The 25,047-nt window shown below is 45.0% G+C and overlaps 2 protein-coding genes across 2 annotated transcripts in view; both read left to right on the top strand.

Annotated features, from left to right (window-relative positions):
* Positions 1-9,552, top strand: part of LOC146209622 (juvenile hormone acid O-methyltransferase-like) — a 29,012-nt gene extending 19,460 nt beyond the window's left edge. Inside the window, exon 6 of the mRNA XM_084580717.1 lies at positions 9,383-9,552. Coding sequence (XP_084436843.1) covers positions 9,383-9,552 — 170 coding nt within the window. The remainder of the gene's footprint in view (positions 1-9,382) is intronic.
* Positions 9,553-10,146: 594 nt separating this feature from the next.
* Positions 10,147-25,047, top strand: part of LOC146209623 (gastric triacylglycerol lipase-like) — a 79,287-nt gene continuing 64,386 nt past the window's right edge. The window contains exons 1-4 of the mRNA XM_084580723.1: positions 10,147-10,254; positions 21,001-21,105; positions 24,079-24,295; positions 24,715-24,826. Of these exons, the coding sequence (XP_084436849.1) occupies positions 10,147-10,254; positions 21,001-21,105; positions 24,079-24,295; positions 24,715-24,826 (542 nt within the window). The remainder of the gene's footprint in view (positions 10,255-21,000; positions 21,106-24,078; positions 24,296-24,714; positions 24,827-25,047) is intronic.

Consider the following 25,047-nt stretch of genomic DNA (forward strand, 5'->3'; position numbering starts at 1 on the left):
CGAACAGGAACAAATAAAGATTTAAACAGTTCGCGGCGATATTTAGATCAACTTACGAGCCATCAACATCCACTGAAAAATGCGGCGTCCGGAATGGCAATACCAGGTGAACACTTGAACTCGCGCTGGAACAGTGCAGCGTCCCTGGGATGCGCCGACGTTGTCAACTAATTCACTTTTTGTCAGTGTCGTCGCGAACTATTTTAAGGGCCAGTATTACGCCGTTCATTGCACCTACCAAGATCATTCCTGAAGCTAAGCAGTCAACGCTGCGGACTCTTTGTTCCTCCTGCACAAAGAAGAATCTGTTCGGTGCACCTCTGCGCCCTGTGTTTGGTGAAATTCGCCCATCGATAATGATCTCGCGTTTGGGCTTTCCGCGTGGCTCTTTCACGAACGACACGTTTAGCACCACATCTCCCATGAACACAGGAGGCTCGGAATATTGAAACCACGAACACCGTTTATTCGAGAGCCTTAGTAAACACAAATATACTTATTCTGGGAATGATGTTTGCTTTCTGTTCTTTGGAATTTGAAGACCGATTTCTGCCACTGATCTTAGTACAGCTCCAGGACCAGATAATACAGTTAATATTAAAGCGCCAATGCTTATCAAAAATTCGTTTTGCTCACCCTTCTTTCTTTTGTATTTTTTTGAACGCGTCGGTGCAGCAGGGACATTCCCTTCGTCCCTGGCGTCGCCGTTGCATCATTTCTATTCCATATATCCAAACCATCATCCAAAGAACACGTCGTCTGCATAGATTCAATTTTTGTCAACATACCCGAAAAGTTGCTTCTATACGATTCTGCTGCTTTTTATATACTAGTCACAACCTTCAACGTCCATTAAGTTTATTTTTACGCGTTCCTTATCTGCTCCAATCTCGTTCAAATCTTCGATAATGCATATTTTTTCCTTTCCGTGTTGAAATTGCGCTGATACTGCTTTTCTTGCTGATTTTAAAGGCTGGTTTGAGTCTTTGACGCGCTTTGGGGCAACATATCGTACGGTCACAATTCCCTTCCAGTCTTTATCGCCTACTGGACCATCTTACAAAACTGTAAGGTCATCTTTGCTACCCAGACAGGTAACGCGGTCGCCCTTCCAACCTTCGGGAGCCAACCTATTTGGAAAATCCTAGTTGGAAGATTCCCCGTCGTCCCCCTGCCATTTTTTGTTAATATTCAGACCTAAGCTTATCAAGTTATTCTCTGACTGCAGCTATTTAACAATTACGTTTGAAAAGCCGAGCTTCTTATGTTCGCACAGGTCTTGTCTCAAGGACATTAGGCTCTCGAAATCCTCTTCTCTCCTGTTCCCGATTGCACTCATATGGACCGCCGTAAGCCTGCTGTACACATTCATTGCGTCTCTATGTCTGCTCAGTCTTCTATTACATTTCTCGGTATCTGTTTTTATACTTGACTGCCTTTACATGGGCACCTCCTCCGGTTTCGAGATAAAATGTAGTTGCTTACTCCCAGCTTGCAAGCTTTCTCCGCATGCTTCTGTCGGTTTCACCATCTGCGCCTCCATTTCTTTTATCATCAGCTTTTTCTTCCGGCAATGACATATGCCTCTCATGTTACATATGCATCTGGGCTCCGACCGGAAGTAAGCATCCTTGTGGCCAGCATGTATTTCTTTTGCACGCTTTCTCGGAAGGTCTGATTTCACATGACATATTGCCGGAAGTGGAACTCAAGAGACTTCTGATGCGCGTACAAGAAGAGAGTGAGAAGTTTGGGCTGAAACTGAACACTAAAAAGACGAAGATCATGGCGTCTTGCCCTATCAAGCCCTGGAGCATCAAGGGACAAGAAGTGGAAGCTGTGACAGATTTTTTCTTCTTGGGCTCCAAAATTACCTCGGAAGGAGATACTGCAGCCATGAAATTAGGAGAAGCCTGCTTCTGGAAAAGAGAGCAATGTTTAGCCTTGACCGCCTAGTAAAGAGCAGAGACATTAGTCTGCCAACCAAGATCCGTATAACTCGTGCTATGGTCTTTCCAGTTGTGATGTATCGATGCGAGAGTTGGACTGTGAAAAAGGCTGACCGCCGAAGAATTGACGCGTTTGAATTCTGGTGCTGGCGAAGACTCTTAAGAGTTCCTTGGACTGCCAGAAGATCAAATCAGTCGATATTGTCGACCATAAACCCTGACTGCTCATTGGAGGGTCAAATTCTAAAGTTAAAGCTCAGCTACTTTGGTCATCTGATGAGAAGAGAGGAGTCGCTGGAGAAAGATTTGATGTTGAAAAAGGTTGAGGGTCGCCGGAGAAGGGGTAGGCAGCGAACGCGATGGTTAGATGGCATCCTCGAGGCACTGCAGATGAAGTTATGTGATGTTAGGAAGATAGTGAGAGACCGGAAAGCGTGGCGTGACATGGTCCATCGGGTCACGAAGACTCTGACACGACTGAACGACTGAACTGAACTGAACTGATTGCTGGTAAACTACTGTGCATCATGTCTACTTATTCTAGTGCAAATCTCTGCAACTCCTGATCGGTAATCCCTATACATGCATCCTGAATGGATAAATTTCTGTTTTTTGTTTTAGCACAGTGCTAGATTTCTTAAATTAATAAAGCCAAGCCTCCCGACAGCGTACAGAGTTCTGCTGAGTTGTGTCGAATCGCGATATGCTTTATGTAATTTCCAAGATGAAATTTTTACGAAATGTTTATTTGTTTTGCATGGAACGAGTACTCGTCAGCTAAAATTAGGAAAAATGGCTATGCAGCTGAAAGCTTCCTTTTCGTCTATGTTTAGCGTCGGTTTGGAACAACCCCCTCACTTTCGCAGGTTGTGAAGCAGTAGGCCTACCTCGTAGTAAGTGGTCGCTAGTGATTGCAAAATTTTGAGCTCAGATAATATCAGAGCTTTGATAATATAACAAGCACCACAAAATATTAGTACCGGTAGTAATGATATCAATAAATGAATAAATATTTATTTCACTTGCGCTGAAAACACCGTGTGGCCTTGGTGCTGTAGCGCAAACTACAGTAAACCTGCACAGAAAACCTTCACACACAAGGATAGAAAAGACAAGAACAAAATAACATAAAAAGAGGAATTTAGATCGAGCGTACTTTCGTAGACAATGAATTAGATGAGGAACATGTCCTGCAGAACACATTACAAAAAACAGCCAAAAGAGAAAAAGAACAGAGCAGTCGTTGATCATAATAACGCAAAATACACCATGCCAAGTGGCAATGAATATGTAGTCTCTAAAATAAAATAAAATAAATACAGTCAACTACAATAAAGAAATACAATCGTAGAACGTGGTAGAAGCAATCAAATGAAAAAGCACAGTGCGAAGTTAAAATATAAATAAAATAAATTAAAGAGCACTGCAGAATCTGCATTGGAGTAATGCGAAATCATGGATGCTTCTGTTGGTTGCTTCTGATTGCTTAATTCACTTCTTATTTACCCATTTTAGTCCTTGGTACTTTCAAATTCCGCGCCAATCCCTTCCTAAGCCCTTCTTCGGCTCTATTTCCGGTTGCGTGACGTCACATTCCTGACCTCACCCTAATTGACTAACTTAAATAACAACTTTAGTTTTTGGTACTTTCAAATAGAGCGCCAATCCCTTCCTATACCCTTTTTCGGCTCTACTTCCGGTTGCGTGACGTCACATCTTTGACACCACATTGATTCACTTGCTTCCCCTTTTCTTGGTCTTCAGTACTTTCAAATTGCACGCCATTCATTCCTATGCCCTTTTTCGGCCCTACTTTCGTTGCGTGACGTCACATCTTTGACGTCACCCTAGTTGACTGATTTAATGAACTATTTAAGTATTTGATACATACAAATGTGGCGCCAAGCAATTCGCTAATGAGACCATTTCTGCCTTTACTTTTTTCATTTTTTGCCTTTAATTAATTACCTAATTAACATATTGGACTAATTATTATTTCGCACACAACCTTACATCACCATCTATCGATTAACACCACTCATTAACTTCTATGACTTGCCAATTACAACTGCTGCAGACACAATTTTGCGTGTTTTGCCTTTAACTACCTAATTACCTTATTGGCCTAATTATTATATCGAACACAGCATTACGTCACCCTCTATCGATTGACACCACTCATTAACCTCTACCACTTCTCAATAACCCGCAACTGCTGCGGACACGATTTTGCCGACGCGGTCTGCGGCCTGGTCTGCGCACAAAAATCTGTCAACATGGCGAAGTACCGCTTTCACGTTTAAATAAGCAAGGCACAGTTAAGGCCTAGTTTATGGGTTTAAAGTTTCAAAGCGACTTGGGCTATGAGAGAGGCCTATAGTGGAGGTCTCCGGAAATGTCGACCACCTGGGCTTCTTTATTGTGCACTGACATAGCACAGTACACGGGCGCCTTGCTTTTTGCCTCCATTGAAAAGCGGTCGCCGTAGTCAGGATTCAATCCGGCATCCCTGAGCACACCAGTCTAGCGGCTAACCACTGCACCGTCATGGCGGTAAACAGTCGAGGAGACAGACAAAAGTAAAGCAGAAAACAGGTGAAGTAAATACAAACTGCTTGACAGTGGAATTTATTTATTTATTTATTTATTTATTAATAATTTATTTATTTATTTATTTATTTATTTATTTATTTATTTATTTATTTATTTATTTATTTATTTATTTATTTATTCATTTATTTATCTATTTCAAAATACTGCATGCCTTATGGCCCAAGAAAGAGGGGCATACCAGGTGACAATCACACACAGAAAAACAAAAAATACAATACACATCACAATTCGGCGAGAAGAAAGGAATCTTAAAACTAAAGTAATTATACAAAATTGGACAGACTAAAAAATAAAAATAGACAATTAATACAACACACAGCACAATTCGGCATGAACAAAGGAAAGAAATATAAAGTACTAATAATAATAGTAAAACTTGAACAGCCTAACCAAGCAAATGATCTTCCAGTGCCTTACTAAAATTACTGCTTTGGAAAAGAAAAGAAACGCCCTCATAAACTATACGACCATCCAATATAGGCGAAGAGAGCGAGCTTCGGTAGACATCAAGGTGAGGACACAAAGAAATAATAAACATTTGCATTTTATGCAGAAAGCAGTGGGAATGCAAAAGCAGTGAAACAGTCTAAATTCCCTCGTGCTAAATTCCTAGAGTGCGTCGGTAGGACGCACTCTAGGAGCTGAGGGCGCAGAATGTGGCCATGAAGAAGTTTGTGGAAGAAAATTATATCTACCCTGGCATGACTACAGTTAAGAGAAAGAAAGTGAAGCGAGTTACTCTCTGTGAAGCATGAGCGGGGAATTGCGCAAGAAAAACTATATTGGAATATCCCTAAATATTTTTCTGCACTCTGTCAACTTTGTCACACTCCGATTTTCAAGTTCCATTCCAAACAACAGACACATAATCCTGAAGCATCCCGCACAAGGACAAGTAGAGATTTAAGAATGGAAGTGGGATACGGAACTCTCTCGAAAACCCATAGATGAATTCGAGTGTGTGCATAGCTATCAGACGAATCCATTTAAAATGAAAGGAGAAGCTGAGGGAATGGTCGAAAAGTAGACCGACGTGAATCATTCCATCAACCCTGGCCAACAGCATACAATTCACCGAGCAAGGGGCGATAAGGTTGTGTGTTTTACGTGTAAATGAGACAATCCTAGTCTTGGAAGAAAAGAAAGTAAGCCCATTTTTCCTGCCCCAATTAAAGGCCCACTGTCCACCCTCCGGTCGAAAATATTTTCTTCCCCAGTGACTGTGAGACTTCGCCCCTAGAACGCAAGGCCGCAAAATGTTTTTGAAAAGAGTAACTAATAACGCAGTTACAGCCACCGCAATCACCCGATTCTGTCATGTTTCTCTCCTTCCGTTCCCTGGCAAAGGTTTTTCACTCTCCCGCCCGAGGTCGTCTAGCCTCCGCAAGACAAATTCCCCTTCCCCAGGTGGGGCGTGGCACACCGCGAGCGCGAAAAAAAAAAAAAACGGCCGAGGGAGCGCGCGCCGCTGGATTCAGTCTGGCCGTGGCGAGGGAAAAGCGCGCAGCGAGCGGTAGACACCCATCCTTCACCCGTCAGTCAGCGAGACGGACCAATGGACGTCGTTCGCGGTACGTACGTCATTACTGTGGCCCGTCGGGCCAGCGCAGGAAACGGGGAATCTGCCTTGCCGAAGGAGAGCATGAGAGAGCTTTGAATTGTATTTTCGACGCTTTGCGGCGCGCGTGTCACTGTAGCATTTTGCACAGACTATCTCCGGTACCTGATCGAAACACTGGGCTCCTTTGCTTAAAAGGGCCTTCCCTGGACAGTGGCCCTTTAAAGAGCGCAGATATGTCCGTTTATAATGGCAAGCAATCTTGAAAGGAATGTATTATCTTGAATATTCATGCCATCAGCATAAAGAAGAAAAGGAGAGCTCTTGGCCACAGAGGAAGCATCATGAATAATAATAATAATGTTTATTGCAATGAATTCGCACTTAATTTCAGAAAGAGGAGCGCCCGTCAAGTCCGACATGAGGCTTGTTGTACTTGGCTTATTGGCCAAAAATAATTTCATTTCAATTACAGTCTGTTACATATATATATTAGGTTGCAACAAGAACCAAACGTATTCAAAGTGCAAATCAAGAGATACATATAAACAAATGCCGTTTTATAGAAGACTCACTGATGAGGAGTACGAAGCAAAAGAAAAAGTGCACGCGAATATAAAAGAGATTTCATAAGCATGAACACGTTTTCTATGCGAATTTTGTATATATCAGTGTTTAGGTTGGCTGCTGCCCAATAGGGCGCACCACAATAAAAAGCAGACCATCCATCTATCCATTGATCCCTCCTTTCGTCTGTCCGTCCATCGATCCCTCCTTCCGTCCGCCCCTTCTTCCATACCTCCTTCCGCCCGTCCGTCCGTCCGTCCGTCCGTCCGTCCGTCCGTCTGTCCGTCCGTCCATCCATCCATTTACGTGCTTGCCTCCGAAAAACTCGTAATATCGAGGAAGTTGGTTGGTTGGTTGGTTGGTTGGTTGGTTGGTTGGTTGGTTGGTTGGTTGGTTGGTTGGTTGGTTGGTTGGTTGGTTGGTTGGTTGGTTGGTTGGTTGGTTGGTTGGTTGGTTCACAGGAAGGGAAAGGCGCAGTATCTGTCACACTTGCTCTGTGGACACCTGAACCGCGCCGTAAGGGAAGGGAGGAAGGTGGGAGTGAAAGTGGAAAGAGAGAAAGGGGAGCCGTAGTGGAGGGTTACGGAGTAATTTTGACCACCTGGGGATCTTTAATGTGCGCTGACATCGCACAGCACACGGACACCACTTCGTATCGCCTCCATCGAAACGCAGCCGCCGAGGTCGGGTTCGAACCCGGGAACTCCGGCACAGTAGTCGAGCGTCTTACCACTGCGCCACCCCGGCGGGGCAAAAATATCGAGGAAAGCGCTAATAAATGCTCGCGCTGTGAAAATTCTCGCGTACCATGTCCCCGATTGCGATTTCAACCAGTGCGGAAGCAAACAAATCAGCTTTGTTTCCCGATACCTGATTATACGAGGGTGTGCATTTAAGACAGTACATGGATCTGTCTATATAGCCTAGTCTGTACAGTGGTTCCAGATGACTCAAAACACAGAGGAGTACGTATGCCACCTTTAAGCTTTTAGAAACCTTAAGGGAAAAGGCCGCAAGGACATCGAAACAAGTCTACTGCGAAATAGAGACGCGTGTTTTCGCGTGTCAGGCAGGCGGCAGCGGCTGGCAGTACGGAGCGCGCTGCCCGGAACGAAACGTAGAAGCTGCTGAATGCTTTGGACGTTAAGAATTAAAATTATTCTGCAAACTGATTTTTTACACCGACCAAACACGCATAACTTGCTTACATGATGTTCTCGCGAATTTTTTAAAGCGATAGCTTTTAAGCACTGCTCGAGGAGGAAATCTCAAGTTCTATGTCATAAGCGCCTTTGCTGATCGGAAAGGATGTGAGGTGTGACGTTAAAACCGCGTTACTCTATGCGGGCAATCCAAACACTTCGCTATGATCACACTGTAAAACAGTGATGACGTCACCACCCAATTCTTCATGTGTCTACAGGGTCACGACTTACTTTACCACCATTATGTGTCGCTTCTATGCTGTCGTCGCAATTGTGTTCGCGGGAAGGGGGAGGGGGGGGGGGGCGCGACTTGATTATTTTCAGAAAATTATTTGATAATTCCTGGCATTTCTGATCTCATTCAGGTCACATGATATAAAGGAACTAATGACACGATGGGGCCAAATTATGATACAGGCCGACGACGTCCAAAAAATTGGGTGGAACCCCTAAATATGTCATTTGGCCCACTCCACAAAAAACGTTGGCCTGCCCCGAAAATTCCATACCTGACCCATCAAACAATTGGGCCACCTAGAAATTTGGCCGTTACGTCAAATCAGCCGGTAGATTAAGTTCTCGGGTTATTATAATTCGTCTGGTTAATCCAATAGTAGTTCGTAGGACACTGGTGAAAGTTGTCTCAGGCATACCCTTATGCTGTCGTAACCCTTCTTAGGGGAAGTGTTTATGAAGACGCCCAATTACATTGCTATTTATTGCATTATCTTAGTTTAATGGAGACAAGCTACCGCAGCTTATACCAAAGAAGTAAACTGCAGCGACAAATATCGCACTTGCCAGCCCGAATAAAAACAACCGATGTCGACAGCTCCTCAAGTTACGAATGTCACCAAGCACCATGAATGAATATTAGGGGACAACTATGAGGTAACATCCGGCCGTCAAAGCAGCTGGCACCCACCACCATCTTCTCAAGAAAAACATCGCGCCTTGTTTGCAACGCATTAAATGCTCTAACTCTCAGCTATGTGAAACACTGTACACCTGTTGGTGCAGTTTAACGCAGCTATCCATGCGAAAAGTGGCAGCTAAATACTTATTTCCGAATACGCTATTCTAGAACTCGGGCCACAATCGGAGCTGAGATATATATTTAACGCAACCCTTAAATAGTGTATATTGTGTGCTTCATTACGAGCCAGCTTTACTTGGCTTCAATGTCTACCTCAAAAAGCTAGATAATGTGGGTTAATTTTTTCACTACTAGCAAGTGTTTATGTTACCAGAGCACTGTGAGGAATATGACCACTTAGAACTGAATATGTAGCTATAACGGGGCTGCCGCGAGCACAGCGCTTACAGGGCATTTTGTACCCTCTGAAGAATAAGGGAAATAGCTTTCGCTGCTTCATGGGAAACAGTTTCGATTATTTAGAAGAGGACCCACGCGTGATTCCAATACGTTAAACTGCAAGCGAAGTTTTAACGGCAATTTTTGGTCATTCACATCTGTGTTTATTTTTCAGATGACCTTTATCTATTCAACCACGTCAAGCCTTTCCTGAATTCTGAGGGGAAAGAAGAGCTTCGCAAGTTTATAGCACAGTTCACAGAGAAGATCTGGGACGCCGCGCTTGCAGGAGAGATCGTGGACCGAAAGATGATTCTTATCCACGCGCAGAAACCTCTGAACTAGAACAGTTGTATGGTTGTTTACGCATAATATGCGCCCAAACAACATTTTCGAATAATGTTCTCTCTTGTGATGTTGTTCCCTTTTTTGTGCGGGCTACGACATTCTTTGCCACAGAGACAAAAGGGTCACCGAAAGCACATTTATTTCATCAGTTATGATCTAGGAAATATACACACATTTCGACGGATATGGCATCCCAAAACAAACATCAAACAGTCGCCATATCTTTTCAAAGCCATTTATATTTCTATTTATGTTTGTATTTTGGCACCTACCAACATCTTTTCGTGACGTATTCGTTACATGTCAGAGCTGTTTTCGTTGAAACAAGTTTATATCAACGAAGCAAACCAAACCACTGCACCCACGCAGCAGCTTCGACATACAACTTACTAAGCAGCTTACGCTTGGGAAGAATTTCTCAAATATTTTTGCACTTGCTTCCTTAATGCGCTTTCTATAACCCCGATTGCACACCCCCGCTATAAAGGACCATCTCATGAGCGGAGCAACGGGTGGCTGAGAAGCGGCGAGCTGTCGCGGGAGGCGGGAAGGGGGGGGGGGGGGGGGGCAGTTTTCAGACGCCCTGCGGGCATGGAAGCTGCGGACCGGGTGCCGCTACCGGCGGCCTCAGTCACTTCCTGGGCGAAGCTGTTCTTCGGGTCAACAGCTCAGCGGGCTCCTCTGGGACGCCGCAAAGAGGTAACCCGCCGACCTATCTCCGCCGCATACTTCGTCCGCATCCTCTGCGTGACCACGTTGTCTTTAGCTGTTATGAGCGATAGAGTCAGTGCGCAGCGGACACCTGTTATGTGGACAGGTTGTATAAAGCAATACGTTTGGAGTCGCATAAGTAATTTAATAGTAACAAACGAGCACAAGAATTGCAATTTGCGAACATCAATTACTATTGATGGTAAATAACATACCTTTTTTCGTTTTATGAAAAATATATTTTATACGTATGCTTCCTCCTCACATCCTGTTTACAGTTTTTAGATCCCGAATAATCTGTATTTGCGTAAAACATGTAGAGGGGGTCAGCGGCCTCGTCAAGCGGTCTTCATGACTGCATTTAATGCAGGCCTCCAGCATCAAGTATACTTTCTTCGTACTGCAAATAAAAATTATTATTAATATTATTATAGTGGCATAGAGCTTAAGCCAGCAGCAAAGCCCCGCCCACATTCAGTGTCGCCAACGCAGTTCTGCGACGTCTAAATTTCGTACAGCAGTGTATTACCGCGAACGACGCGTACTAAGAACGAGAAAAAGACACCACAGGCGCTGGACATCAACTGAATTCATTGAGATAGAACACACATCTTGTGCAGGTGAAGTATACGCGCAGCCGTTTTTTGTTTCCTCAGCCAACGCGCATGCACCATGGTGCCCTCCGCTTAAGAAATTCAGTTATTTGTTGGAAAGGATCACGCTCAGCTGATTGACGCCCGACTGTCTTTCCAGGTACATGAGAAAGGCTTCCCATATATCTCGTATCTTCTGGTCGATATTCACAGGTATCGCGTGTGTTTGTTCATAAAGGGGGGTTGGGGGGTGGGTGTTAACTCTTGTTAAAATTGTGTGCACCGCTCGCAGTGTGCCGGCAAATGTCCCGATTCTGATACTGCTCCAATAACTGATTTGTGCTCCATTAGCCGAACATTTACACAGTGGCCAGTTTGGCCAACGTAAGATTTTCCGCATGACAAAGGAATTCGTTACAATTTGCCCTGCAGTCTTAAACAGCTTGCCATGTTTTGCTGAGCATATTTGTGCGTATGTGTGTGTTGGTGACATCTTTAAGCCCCTTACAGAATTTTCCGAGTTTTTCAGCTGCCGTAAGTACACTGAAGTTGGCTTTATCTACTACCTTTAAGGCTATGCATGAGCTTGTGAACATAGGGCAATGTTACGCGCAGCCCATTCTTGGGCTGGTCGCTCAACAGTCACCTTCGTTTACCAGTTATTTGTTTTATAAAGCTCTCGGCCACGAATGCCACCAGTTCGAAGTCATGCCACATTTTTGAAATTTAAACACCTACAAGCCCAGCTTTCTGCATTCCACACCTCTAAAGATCTTAAGAGCCCGTCATAGTGAGACCTTTCTTGCCCCTCAGCGAGAAATTAAAAGAAATTTTTAAGCGCGGCAGTATCTCTGCCCCTCAGTATGAAATTCTAGTGCTGATTTTATTGGAAGACAATTCAGGAGAGCACTAGAGCTCCCGCCGAACCACGAATTAACGCAGCTGGTGCTGTTGGCTTTCCTTTGTTTTATTGAATCATTGTATAGCACAGATGTGGGCTGGCTGTGAATATTAAACACACTCCTGCGATTTCACCCCAAATGTGCTACAAGTGAATGAAGGCTATTACAAGTGAATGAAGGCCCTCAACATACCACCATCCTAACTATAAATAATAAAATCCCAATCAAGATAGCCCCAGTGAAATGCACCGCTTGTTCACCAAAACATTTCAAATTGATAGAATGGGAAGAGTGGGGATACGACTATGCAGAATATCCTAGCAACCTATGATTCGCGATGACATGGACTTCCGAGTAGGTCACCTGACGAACTTCAAAGCAAGACAGGCAGAGGAATATGATGGATCTGAAATTTAGTGTGGAAAAAACTGAAGCAATATTCAACAGTCTCAGAAAACGCCATGAGTTTACAACAGGCAGCAAAGCATTGGCAAGGGAGCAATTTACTTAGCCAGAAGCAGCAGATCCGAACCGCCAAAATGAAATAGCCAGAAGAATATGACGAGATGGAGAGCATCTGGCAAGCGCTCAAAGGTATGGCCAGCAGATCACCAGTATATACACAAAAGCATGGACAGCTGCATTTTACTGGTACTCACCGAAAAGGCATAAACATAAACGCTTACGAAAAGGGTTCGACTATGAACGATTTCTTGGGCTAGTTGGTGCTTGTTCATTTTGGCGAAGCCTGAGGAGCAAAGCAGACAGGGACGTAAGAGTGCGCTTTTTTTTTAATTTATTTATTCAAAATACCTTACAGGGCCCAGAAGGGCATTGAGTAAGGGGGGCAAAACTGCAAAGTACAATAGGAACAATACAGCGCGCAGTACAAGACAGAGTAAGAACAATTAAGATTATACAGGGTAAATATAATGCAAGACATACATCACCGCGAGAAACAGTTTAGTAAAGGGTACATAAGTGCGAAGTTTGCATCGCATGTGCTCAGTACACATCTAAAGAATAAGCAGAAGCCATAACAAAAAATCGATATAATGAAACTGAACAAGACACGTAACCATAATATATTAGTAACGATGAGAAAAAGAAATTATAGGGCAGTAAATCCTATAAAATGACACAAAGTCAAAGAAGAAAATGTTTATGCAGCTGGTCTTAGAATGGTCTGTGATTGCTGATGGATGCGATATTGTCGGGAAGATCATTCTAAAGAACAATGGTACTTGGAAGGGCAGATGAATCGAAGGCTTGAGTTCTACCGTGTATGCGTTTAATACTGTAATGGTTATGTAGGTGGCGGGAAATGCGTATAGGTTCTTCGGTGGGCAAGGGAAATAGCCTGGTGCTGTGACGATATTTGTGAAGTAAGCATTAAAGAGCGATGGAGCGACGAATTTCTAAAGGTTCGAGGGATATAGCGAGTTTGATAGTAGTTATTCTGAAATGGGGACTCAACTTTGAAGTGATAAAACGAGCGGCTCTATTTTGCACGGATTCAAGCTAGTCGATTAGGTACTTTTGATATGGGGAATCCGTAGGTGAAGCAAATTCTAATTGAGGACGCACTATTGTCAAGTAAGGCACTTTTCCCACGTTATTTCCTGGGTTTTTCTCACGTCCCTGGCTTTTTTTTTTTTTTGCGCGCGTCTGGTTTCACCAAAATGAGGTATTCGGTGGTCTTCCTTCGGTTAATTTCTTAATCAAAAAAGGGTCAAGACTCTCGGCAATCGTAGCGTGGTCCATCATGAAAAGGCAGTAGAATGCGAATAACCGCAACAACACTTTCACTTCATCCTTGTTCGTTGGCAGAGGTGCCTCAAAGACAGCCCAAATCTTGTCTTTCGTAGCCTCCACACCCTAGCGGAGATCCAGAAGAGGAAATACAGTAGCCTAGGTCAGCGAACAAACATATGGCTTCACTTGCTTTCAAACAGATGTGTTTCAGACGTCTGGGTATACAGCAGAGACTGATCGGAAATGTTGAGTCTCAATTATCCCAGCGAAGAGGTGAGGAAATCAGCCAAGTAAGCGGCAGCCCCATTCAAACCACTGGAACACTGCCCATGAATTGTCGAAAAACCAGCGGCGACACGGAGACTCCGACTGACACGTTTCGCCCTGATGAGACCCTCTAAAGGTCGTGATAGCCAGCAAATCTGCTGTGGCATCACACACTCGCAACTATTTGCAGATTTGTGTGCAGCTATTTTCTTAAAACTTCTATTCCCACGAATCGTCGCAAGTAAACAGTTTGCTGTATGAAAAGGGTAAATAATTTGCCGCATCAAAATGGCGTCGTGTATGGTACGACGGTATGACTGTGTTTCATACGAATGACAGCCACCGAAGTTTCCTAAATAGAAGCCTGCACTGGTTTTCAAGTTCCTATAGCTTCATCAGAACGCCTTCATGCATTACAAATAGTTGTGATTCGCCCTTATAAAACGACTTTAAGGAATTTTGTTTCTCCAATTAACCCGCTTCTGTGCTAGCTGCATCCATTTGAACCCTGCATACTTTCTAACCTCATCCACTTACGAATATTTCTGCCGCCCTCTGCTACACCCTAAATAGGGTGACTAGTTAAGGTAATATTCCTTTCTGGTTACGGACATCTTACGGTTAAGTACATCTTCTCATGTACTGCCACTGAAGGCGCCCTAAAGAACCAGAACTTTACCCGAGCTTACACCTCATGGTAAAGAAGTGTTGTATCTAGCCAGCTTTTGCTTTAGACACCTGACTATTCCAAAGACGTGCGCGAGTCCTTACCCCTGTTCCGGAGCCCTAAATGCGCTTGCAAACAACAGATTGCAAGACTTCAGGGCCCCCATTGTTCTTGGCGTATCGAAATAACACTTAAACATACTCGCACCTAATTCCATACCAGGGTATCTGTTTCTTTGTTTCTGGATGTTTCGAATATTTCAGATGTATACCAACCCAATCCCTGAAACGAGTTGAGCGTACAGGTGTAACGTGCAGCAGTGAATTTGCAAGGGAGTTCGTCAGGGCGACATGCATTTCAACTTAATTTTTTATATCATTCTCAGGGATTGTCTCAAGACATAATTCAGTTGTTCCCTGCATGAAGCTTCGTGATTGATATCGGCAAGAGCTGCCGACTGACAGCATGCTATTCATTTTATTATTGTTGTGAACGCCTCTTGGAATCTTCTCATGCGCCATGGCCTTTGCTCGACAGTGCGGGGAAGCTTCCCATGAAGCCACAGAGCTGCCTCAGGGAGACCAACTATGCTTTGCGATAAGTTCCGAAATCCTCAACCTTGTGTGAGGGTAAGCGTTATAATGTTGAATTAAACATTTACATGGGTTGTTATGGCGCCAAAATCGCTGGAAGCGCTTCACGAATTTGGTTAATGTCTTCACATGAGCTTCAGAATTAAGGGTTCTGCCTCTCTGCATCACGTCAATGAATATATACACGCATCTGCCCTTGTTATTATGTTATATAACCGTTGTGTGTGTGTGTGTGTGTGTGTGTGCGTGCGTGCGTGCGTGCGTGCGTGCGTGCGTGCGTGTGTGTGTGTGTGTGTGTGTGTGTGTGTGTGTGTGTGTGTGTGTGTGTGTGTGTGTGTGTGTGTGTGTGTGTGTGTGTGTGTGTGTGTGTGTGTGTGTGTGTGTGTGTGTGTGTGTGTGTGTGTGTGTGTGTGTGTGTGTGTGTGTGTGTGTGTGTGTGTGTGTGTGTGTGTGTGTGTGTGTGTGTGTGTGTGTGTGTGTGTGTGAGAGAGAGAGAGAGAGAGACCGCTACCTCAAGCATTTGGCCGTGATCCCAAGGCTTTTCTTTGGAAGCAAACGCGTAAATAAACCCTGCCAGACCAGTGATAATCCCACTGCCCAGACGAAGACTACTCCCTTATCGCAATGTCAGCTTGTGAATTGAGGCTCCGCCCCAACTCTGGCTAGGTGCTCTTTCATGCTGTGTGGACACCTTCTAGTTATACCCTGCGTCAGGCATTGTGTGATAAGCACAAAAGCTGTCCACACTTGTCTTGTCGTCTCTTCTTGTTCCTCGTCCCCTATCGCAGCGCCGGTAAAATATCGAAGATGAACCCACTAGCTCAAATCTCTGTGTTAGCACAAAAGCTAACGTGTCAGTCCACTCTACTACGCTGAGTTATACGGCGAGATCAACTGAAAGCAGCTGCTCAATTAATCTTGGGAGAGTTTGTGCCCTGGCACTATAGCTCAAGTCTTACAGCTAACAAATATAGTTCTGAGTGAGAACCGATGTCGGGACATTCCCGTTGTTTTTAAGCTCTGACGAAAGTATTTGAAGAGGAAGTACAAGATGGTGAAACGCGCGGCACACGTACACGCGCACTCAAAACCAGAAAAAATACAGAAAGAACGTCTTGCTGGTACCACAATGTTCATCCTGACACAAACGTGTACGTCTATGCAGATGATATTGCTTTTTGAGCACTTAGAATGATGTTCATTCGCTTTACCAGTAACTGCAAGCCCACCTCAATGCCCTTTAAGTTTGGCTGAGTAAGGTAAACTTCACTCTCGACATGAGCGAACCCTCCGGTTTTGTTCTCCTATCCTCATGCCCTCTTTATATCTTTCTTTTGTATTGCCGTTCACCAATCCTACAAGTTGACTGTTTTACATACCTAGTCAATATACTAAAACAAATTAGCCGGGAACTTCAAATCAAAATCAATTGCCTGATGGGGAGCATGCCCTTTATTTGTTTGATTACAATACCCCTTGAATGGGACATTAAGCTACCAATAGATAAAATCAATAAAGCTTAGCAAATAAGAAATTCGGTATACGCAGAAACTCCCTTATTTCTCTACAAACCGTTTTTCGAGACAAGTTTGGCAGTTTGGTTGCGTTTTTTTTTTTTTTTCTGGTAGTCCTAGATACAAAGTACGAACTTTGTTGCTTTTGGAGAGGTGCGCTTTACGGCTATGTCTTGGTTTGTCAATATGTGTTGAAAATGTAGTCCTCTATTTGAAGGCCGCGTACGAGACTCGATTTGAGCTACTCACTCTACGAACCGTTTTACGGGCACCTGCGCTTCTGCCTGGAGTGGGTTCTCTCATTTTTATGACGCGCCAAGGTTTGTTTCTCGATAGCCATTCGCCGCTGTACAAGCAACCACAATTCGTATTTACTGTGTTCATCTAGTCTAAAACTACCGTTGCTCTGAGATCGATACAGCCTGTTAGCAATGCTCAGGCTACGTCTGCACTGTTGTGGGACCAGTCATTGGCGTCTAACGCAAAGCACCGCAATACCAATAGAATAAACGCCCTCGCGGACGTTTACCTGTTGCAGTACACACGGCATGTGGCTATTTTCACAGGTTCCTCCCAACTTAAAGGTCAGCTGAAACGTTTTTCGCAAAAACTGAGTTCTGTGCGGCATTTTATAGTTTTTGACCGCTGAACAAGGCTATCATAATTAAAACTGGCAGAAATTAACGCAAACGGTAGCTTTTACAAGAAAACGAGTACCAGTGGGTTCGCCCTTGAAGGAAACGCGGCTGCTGTCCGTATTTCATTGGGTCCATCATGACGTCATTATCGGGCTGCCAGGCGAGCGCCGGCGATGTTGCTGTGTGCGTACTGCTTTAGGTGAATTAACAGCTCGATTCAAAATGTTATTGGTTATTTGAAGAACGTAAAACACCTTGGACACTCACCGTGCGTCCTCCAACAACCAGCACTTCCAAAATACCAAAATACGTCGCTAGGAAAGACACTGTCGAGTACGTCGACAGCGAAAGGGAAGTAAGCACGTTGGCGCGAATCGAAAATCGGCCGCCGAGTGCGAAAAGCTAGCCCGCTTTAACAACTACCCTTTACTCATTGAAGCACATTTCGATAGCAATAAATGGAATAGCCATTTTATAGGGTGCAATCTTGGCCAGCAGCGCGTTTACACAACCTTCGAGTACCGGCCAGCGGCGCAACGACAAACGCACGCGTACGGCAGCTGCTGCCTGTGCCGTCTTTGCAACTTAGTTTGTGCGGTGCGCTTTTCAACGCAACGCCAAAAGTGCCCGACTTCGGCCGCACCATGAAATCAGACAAGTTCGCAGCACCTGCAGCGCCAGATGAAACGAGCTTGCCTGAACGATGCCGGCAGCGAGAGCGGCGGGCGGGCGCTCTGGCCGAGTGCACTCCTTGGTCGTCGCTACGCCTATATTATTTAGCATCGGCGACAAAGCGACGACGCTTGGGGATTGAGCAGCGTTGTAGTAAACGGGCTATTCTAGAACTGCCCACTGCAAATCACTTTGTATCACAAGGAAATTAATATATCATTTACTACGACGTCGCCTTATCAGAGGAAGATCAAAATGAGACTCGGTGCACCGGCGACTGACTGACGCTACACATCTGTGAAGAGAAACTTACTTGTATCGCAGTTATCCTACCAGCACCTCCGTACGGGTTAGCGATCATCAATGAGGGTTAATTTTTTTAACATTCCTTTACTCCTGGGCATATTATTGAAGATAAAGATACGTTTGAGCACGCTTCCTAACGCTAGCGCAAGACCGCGCGAGCAGCACGGCATTCCAGACACCGAGTTATAGATGACTATTGCAAATGCAGTCTCGTTCTACCGATCATGCATTTCGTTTGCTGTGCCTAATTGGTGATTGTTGTTGGTTGTTGATGTAGCCGAGAACGGCGGCCAGCTGCATAACAACAGTGAGCCGCAAATCGCGTTTAACGTTCAGTATCCTCGGTTAAGCGTATAATGACGGTGAAGCTAGCCGTGCAACAACGGTATTAACCTAATTAGGTGCGGGAACATTGACAGAACGGCACCGGACTTCATTTGCGCTGATTTAATTGAAATCCCAAGGGGCCGCAATCGCTGCCAAGATTCGATTATCGTCATCGGCACGAAAATCGTCATTGGAAAACACATCTGATTCCAAAAGCAATAAATTTTTCCTTTTCATGACAGAGACCCACTGCGCCGAAAGTTTCTTATCCCCTGGGAAACTATGAAGCAGCATGTTGCCTGAACCACCGATGTCCCTACAACGAAAAGCCATGCTGATAGCCACTAGTCGCTTCACGCACTCACAAGAATGTATGTTTTGTAATAACACTTAGAAGATAATTTTTGAACATCGAGCGACGTTTATTTTGCAACTGAGCAAAAGCGGCTCACTAGTCGGAGGGTGTCGAAGCGCGCGGCCCGCAACTCCGGAACAACTGCGTATCTGCTGGTTGACCCCGTGGAAGCTTTGAACACGCGGAACCTTTAGCCACGACCGGTCGGCAATCCGAGATTGACGTCACATCCACCTGGTCTTCAGTTTCGGCGCCCCGCCCCCGCCGCTCCCGGCAGCGATGAGGGCGTGACCGTGGTGCGTTTTTGACAAGATATTTCGCTATTTCTTATCGACAGAATTCAGAAACAACATTCCTATAAGCGTAGCAGGGGGCGGCAGAAAGTTAGGTGGGTGGATGAGGTTAAGAAGTTCGTGGGGGTCAAGTGGATGCAGCTAGCACAGAACCGGGTTAAGTGGAGAAATATGGGAGAGGCCTTCGCCCTGCAGTGGGTATAGTCAGGCAGATGATGATGATGATGATTCTTATAAAGAAAATTGAAAAGTTTCGACGCTGCTCAACCAAGTATGGACGAAAGCATTAGCTGCGGGTGACCGAGCGTTTTTTTTTTATTCTTCGTCTCCTCCACCCCACATATAAAGTCCCGCTCTAACCAAGCCGTGTTTACGTGTCTTAGGGGCCTATAGTGGTAGCCTGAATACCAGGGTCCTGGCAGGCTGATTCTGGCATTACCGACCCATGGGAAACGAGGGACCCAAGTTTGCAGCTCCTGCCAAGGGATCACGGACACGGAAACGTATACGGACATGGACACGGCAAACAGCGACGAACGGTTAGACCTAGAGTAGTATTGCTTTAGCAATAAAAGTTTACACACATGATTTAAAAAAAAAAAAACATCTTTCCAAACACCGAAATTTATGTCATTTGAAAACCGTTTCAGCTTCCCTTGAGCGAACAAGCAGCAATAAGTATTTATTCCCAGACACTCGATTGTAGCTTATTTTTATTTTTTTTCCGGATCCCAGATTATACATCAATATTTACTGCTAAAATGCTTGCAATTTGTTTAGCCCTACAAAACTTTCTCTACAACTTTACTCGCGTATTCATACTCTTTGACTGCCTCTTAGTCTTTTACAATTCCTGCCATCCTCTCCTTTGGTGCTACTGTTGTTACTCAATAGTTATAATGCTGCTACCGGATTATTTGTTAGCGTTTCTCTGTCTTGATTTTACGCGCAAGTTTTATTTGCGTTATTTGCATTTTAATTCATTATTACTATTCCTAAGACCTCACATCTTTTATAACAAGTTTAAGTTTTCAATCAGCACAGCATGATTCCTAATTAATAAATTATATATGACTCAAATTAGGTTCGAATTATAAATTCATATCTTGTGTCTACACTAAGCCCTGGCCTGTCCCTCACTATTGGTATGCGCGATCTGTACAGAAGAGAGAAAAAAAAGACGAGGAAGAAGAATACCTATCTCTTATGATAACGAGGGAGAAGAAGAAGAAGTCGTGTGCAGGAGGAATGGATTCCACTTTATTGGGCATTCTTACGAGTGATACAGCACAAGGCTCATCATACCGCTGCCGTCAAAAGCCTCAAAACTACCAGGTCTGCCACTGAGTTGTGCTGTGGAGCTTTATTTACCTGGGCTTGTGAAGCATCAAATGTTTTTCAGGTGAAAGCAAAAGCTTCCTATCCTGGCTAAAACGGTCTTTCAAGCGCCCCACATATTACATATCTCAGCAGACAGCCTTTTAGCTTGGAGAATTTAGCCATGTCAAAGAGCATACCAGACTACTTAGCGCTAAAAGCACCAATATCGTGTTTTAAGTATATATTTTGTGTTGTATGAAAGATGCAGCATGGGCGTAATTAGGGCTGGCCATTTTGACTCCATCTTCGTTGACTTTCGATGTCTTTTAGCAAAGATGCCACTGCCCGCTCCATTCTGCAAACAGCTTCAGGCAACCAGTGAGCAAGAAGGCGGGACTTTTGGGCGCCGGTTGAACCTTGTTATGAACATACGAAAAGTAATTCGCGACATGCTCACATTAACAACCCAGCGTTAGCGAAGAAGACATTACGGCACAAAGGCGACAAGAGCGTGTTTACTTCGAATGTGCAGGTTATGAGGTTGCGGCAGCTCTGCGGCGCTGCAGCATTCATCTTGGGGAACATTCACTGGACTATCGGCAGGGTACACGTGGATCCGGATGCGTTTCGAAACGTGGTGAGTTTTTGCTGGACTTGCCTAATTTGTATGCAACAGGCAGACTGATGGCAGCATTTCTCCGCCTTATATTTTACCCATGCGGACCATTCGCCAGATCCTGACCATGACGGAGAAATAAACAGGAGACCAAGAGTGAGATAGAGCTTATTTGACAAGTACTTGAAGTTTATGGCTAGCTGCTCACTGCTATACCTCAAGAGGAAAGTATATAACAGTTGCATCTTACCTGTACTCACCTATGGGGCTTAAACGTGGATGCTCACGAAAAGTATTCTATTTAAGATGAGGACAACGAAGAGAGCTATGGACCGCATAGGTGCAACGTTAAGAGATAAGAATTGTGCAGAATGGATGGGAGAAATAACTGGAGTGGAAATCTAATGTAAATCAAGAGTAAACGGGCATGGGTAGGGCCGGTAGGTAAGTAGGCAGGGTCGCTCAGGGTAACAAATTGGACTGCAAAGGAACGAAAGCGTAGCAGGAGGTAGCGGACAATTAGATGGGTGCGTGAAATTAAAAAGTTCGCATGGGTCAAGTGGATGCAGCTACCGCAAGAGCGGGTTATTTGGAGGAATATGGGAGAGGCCTTGCCCTGCACTGAGTATAGTACAGCTAATGAAGACGATTTTATACCCAATCCGCAAGCACATGTGGAGAAAATGAGTGCTTCGTTATAAGGTGCATAAGAGGAGAGCCAACAGCTTCTAACACCGTCGAAGGTTAAAGAAAGGGAAGTTTTGGGCCAGTTGGTTCAACGTTTTTGCGATTGAAAAAACGTGACTTTGTATAGGACATAAGACGAGATGTGGAATGGATGAGTAGGAACCAGTAATTGAAATTTAATAGAAAAGCACACAAGCAGCAAAAGAGGCGTTGCAAAGAACCTCTTATCCGCATATCGTCTTACGTCCTGTCAGAAGTCGCGCTTCTCCGTTCACTCACAACACCACAGAATGCATACGAGATGTTCCGCGTCAGTCAAAGTGAAGTAATAATGTAATCGTGGTGCCAATTTCAAAGTAATAAAAAAGCAACCGCATGCCGCCGGTGAAATACAAACCGATGACCACCGTATTTCGCTTTAGGTCCTCTGCCACCGAACAACGACGACGACTGCCCAGTCTACTTGCTTAGGTATTTATGTTGCGTGTAACGTATGTATGTTTTTAGTGTTCCCCTGTATCGCCCTCATTCATAGCGACAGACGTGGACTGTGCTGGGTTGTCACGTGTATCACGTAGAAGTGGGTCCAACGAGAAGAGCTGGAAATGTGCGACAACCCTCTTATGGTGCCTTTGATATCAAGGCTGCCAAATTCGAGTTCCTACTCAGGCTAATCAGCCAGCTCATGCAAAGAAAATAACGCGCTCTTACAAGATTCCCACCAATACCCACTAATACCAAGGGAATCACAGAGGAAGTTTTATAAGCGGAAGCTCCATACTCTGGCTGCAACTTCAGGTTTCGCCTGGCTGAAACCGAATGACCTTACAGGGATTAGCAAGGGCAAATTACTATCTTCATTCACACGGCCGGCACGTGGGGGGGGGGGGGAAGCGGAGGAGCGTGCTGTAGCGGTGCAGTGTCTTCACTCAGGAGGCCGGCACCGCATGGAGAAAGCAGCGCAGCGCAGTTCATGCCAGGTCTCGGTTCACTGATGCCGGGCGGCAACTTCACGCTGTCGGCCGACGCATTATGCGGATGGGAGTGCAGCAGAGGGATTATTGATGGTGACAGGTAACGGCGCACTGATGTATGATGGCCGTCAACAAATTGCTTTCGCGAAGGCTACGCACCGAGTGGCGTTGCTAGAGATGAGGTTTTAAGCGGGGTCGCAAAGTCCCTCTGCCATGTCAGTTATCTGCAGACAGTTATGTGCGCGCTAGAATGTTAACCATCTGAAAGCAGGGCTCCATGGGGTAGGCATCGCACTTGTGTCACCTCCTAAGAAGCACAGCAATGACGTCGAGATGCACACGACCGCAAGAATGCTGCCAGACGTGCGAAGAGAGCATCGTTATCTACTAGCAGAGTTCTCGTCGTAACCGATCGAGCAGCGCTCTGGACGTGCTCAACAGCTAGCCCGAGACGCTGCAATGAAAGCGGGCCCATTATGAGAAATACCGGAAGCGAAAGAAGGAGAAAATGTGACATAAGTGACACGAGGTCGAGGGATACCATATACATGGCGGCTGCTGCCGACGAACATCTGGTCCTTGACTGCGAAAATGGCAACGCCGACAAGGATCTTACAGATGAAGACTACGAATAGCAAAACTAAGTTTAAATCGAAGTCAACCCGTGTAAACGCCTGCAAAACCAATGCCTGAAAGCTTTCGCTCGCATTGCTAGGTTCGAAACAAGATTACGTGCACCCCCTCCCCCCCCCCCCCCCCCAATTCTGGTGTTCATCAATGTAAAAAAAAAATATTTGAATCATATTGAAAAAATACGACCACGTGCCGCCGGTGACGTAGGAAGGCAAGACCTCCTAATTTTGTGTCTGATACTCTTCCACTGAGCTACAACAGCTGTTGTTCAGTACCCTACTCAGGTGTTCGTTACATGTAACCTATATCTGATGTCAATGGCTATCGGCTTCCTTCGTGTGTATCTCATCATGAGCCCCTCATGTCTTCTACAACGAACGGTTCAAGAGGTTTTCAGTTATCAGTAGTTATCGTAAATTGAGGCACAATATTTTCGCCCTATTCATCCTCAGCATCAGCGAGGAAGAGCGCGCGGAGTCGTAAGCGTTCGTACGCGTTCGTGTTTATGTCCCTTCCTCTGTCCTCGTCCTTTTGAGCTACTTTTTTATTCTAAGAATGTATCACCAACTAGCCCAGCAACAAGTTTTATTGATGGCCCCTCAGACAGCAACATTCGCACTACACTGGCAGTCCTTGAAGGTCTCCTTACATTGCTCGTTGTTTTATTATTTAATGCTTAATTGATATTTATTCCGCGTAGTCGGAGCTGATAACAAGCAAGGGCTACCCTGTAGAAGAGCACAAGGTGAGCACCGAAGACGGCTACGTGCTGCGCATCCAGCGAATTCCCCATGGAAGGCGCAGCGACAGAGGAACGACTTCCCAGGCCTCTGGCGATAGGACACCGGTGCTTTTGATGCATGGAACGGCCATGTCTTCCGCTGCCTTTGTCCTCAACTTCCCACATCAAAGTTTGGGTGAGCGTCGCGTGTATACTCTTTCGAACTCGGACAGTGCAGCGAACGTTCCTGCCTTTGCGACAGGGTGAGCACCACTAAACAAGCATTTACGCAAATACCTTGCCTATGGCCGCGTAACGTCTTTCGTTGAGGTAAAATAATGCTGCAAATAAGAAAGTCTGTTGTTTTAAAAGAAGACCGGTTGTTTTAAAACTGGAACATATCGATTTAGAACAAAAATACAGTACCTCACTACGTTTTTAACATGCAAAGCGGTATACATGGGCCGGTAACCAGAATAAAACTTCGATTCAATTGAATGATGCAATGTTGTGAAAGACAGGCTGTGTGCAGCGCTTGCGAGACATTCTTTCGATAATAATTTTTCGCCGTTACGCGAGTGATTCCCTTACTCCAACCGTCGTTTGTCCCCGCAGGTTTTCTACTCGCCGACGCAGGCTACGACGTTTGGCTGGGCAATTTCCGCGGGAACGTCTACACCAGCCACATTTTATACCCAAAGTTCAACCCGGCCTTCTGGAACTTCAGGTCACTCCCGCCAATTATCTTGCACCCAAACCTTTGATGGCACGACGTGCAAACACCCCCGATTTAGTCCTTTTGTACTTACGATTCAGTTAAGATACGAGCTAATTTTTAGCACACCAACGGACACATTCAACCGCTCTTGAACATTCTAATCGCATCCTACGCACGAGGCTATCAACGAGCCTATTAACTATCTTGAGAATGTTGTTAAGACTGCTAAC

Source organism: Amblyomma maculatum, chromosome 1 (assembly GCF_055883805.1).
Source record: "Amblyomma maculatum isolate TAMU_Amacu chromosome 1, ASM5588380v1, whole genome shotgun sequence".
Lineage (NCBI taxonomy): Eukaryota > Metazoa > Arthropoda > Arachnida > Ixodida > Ixodidae > Amblyomma > Amblyomma maculatum.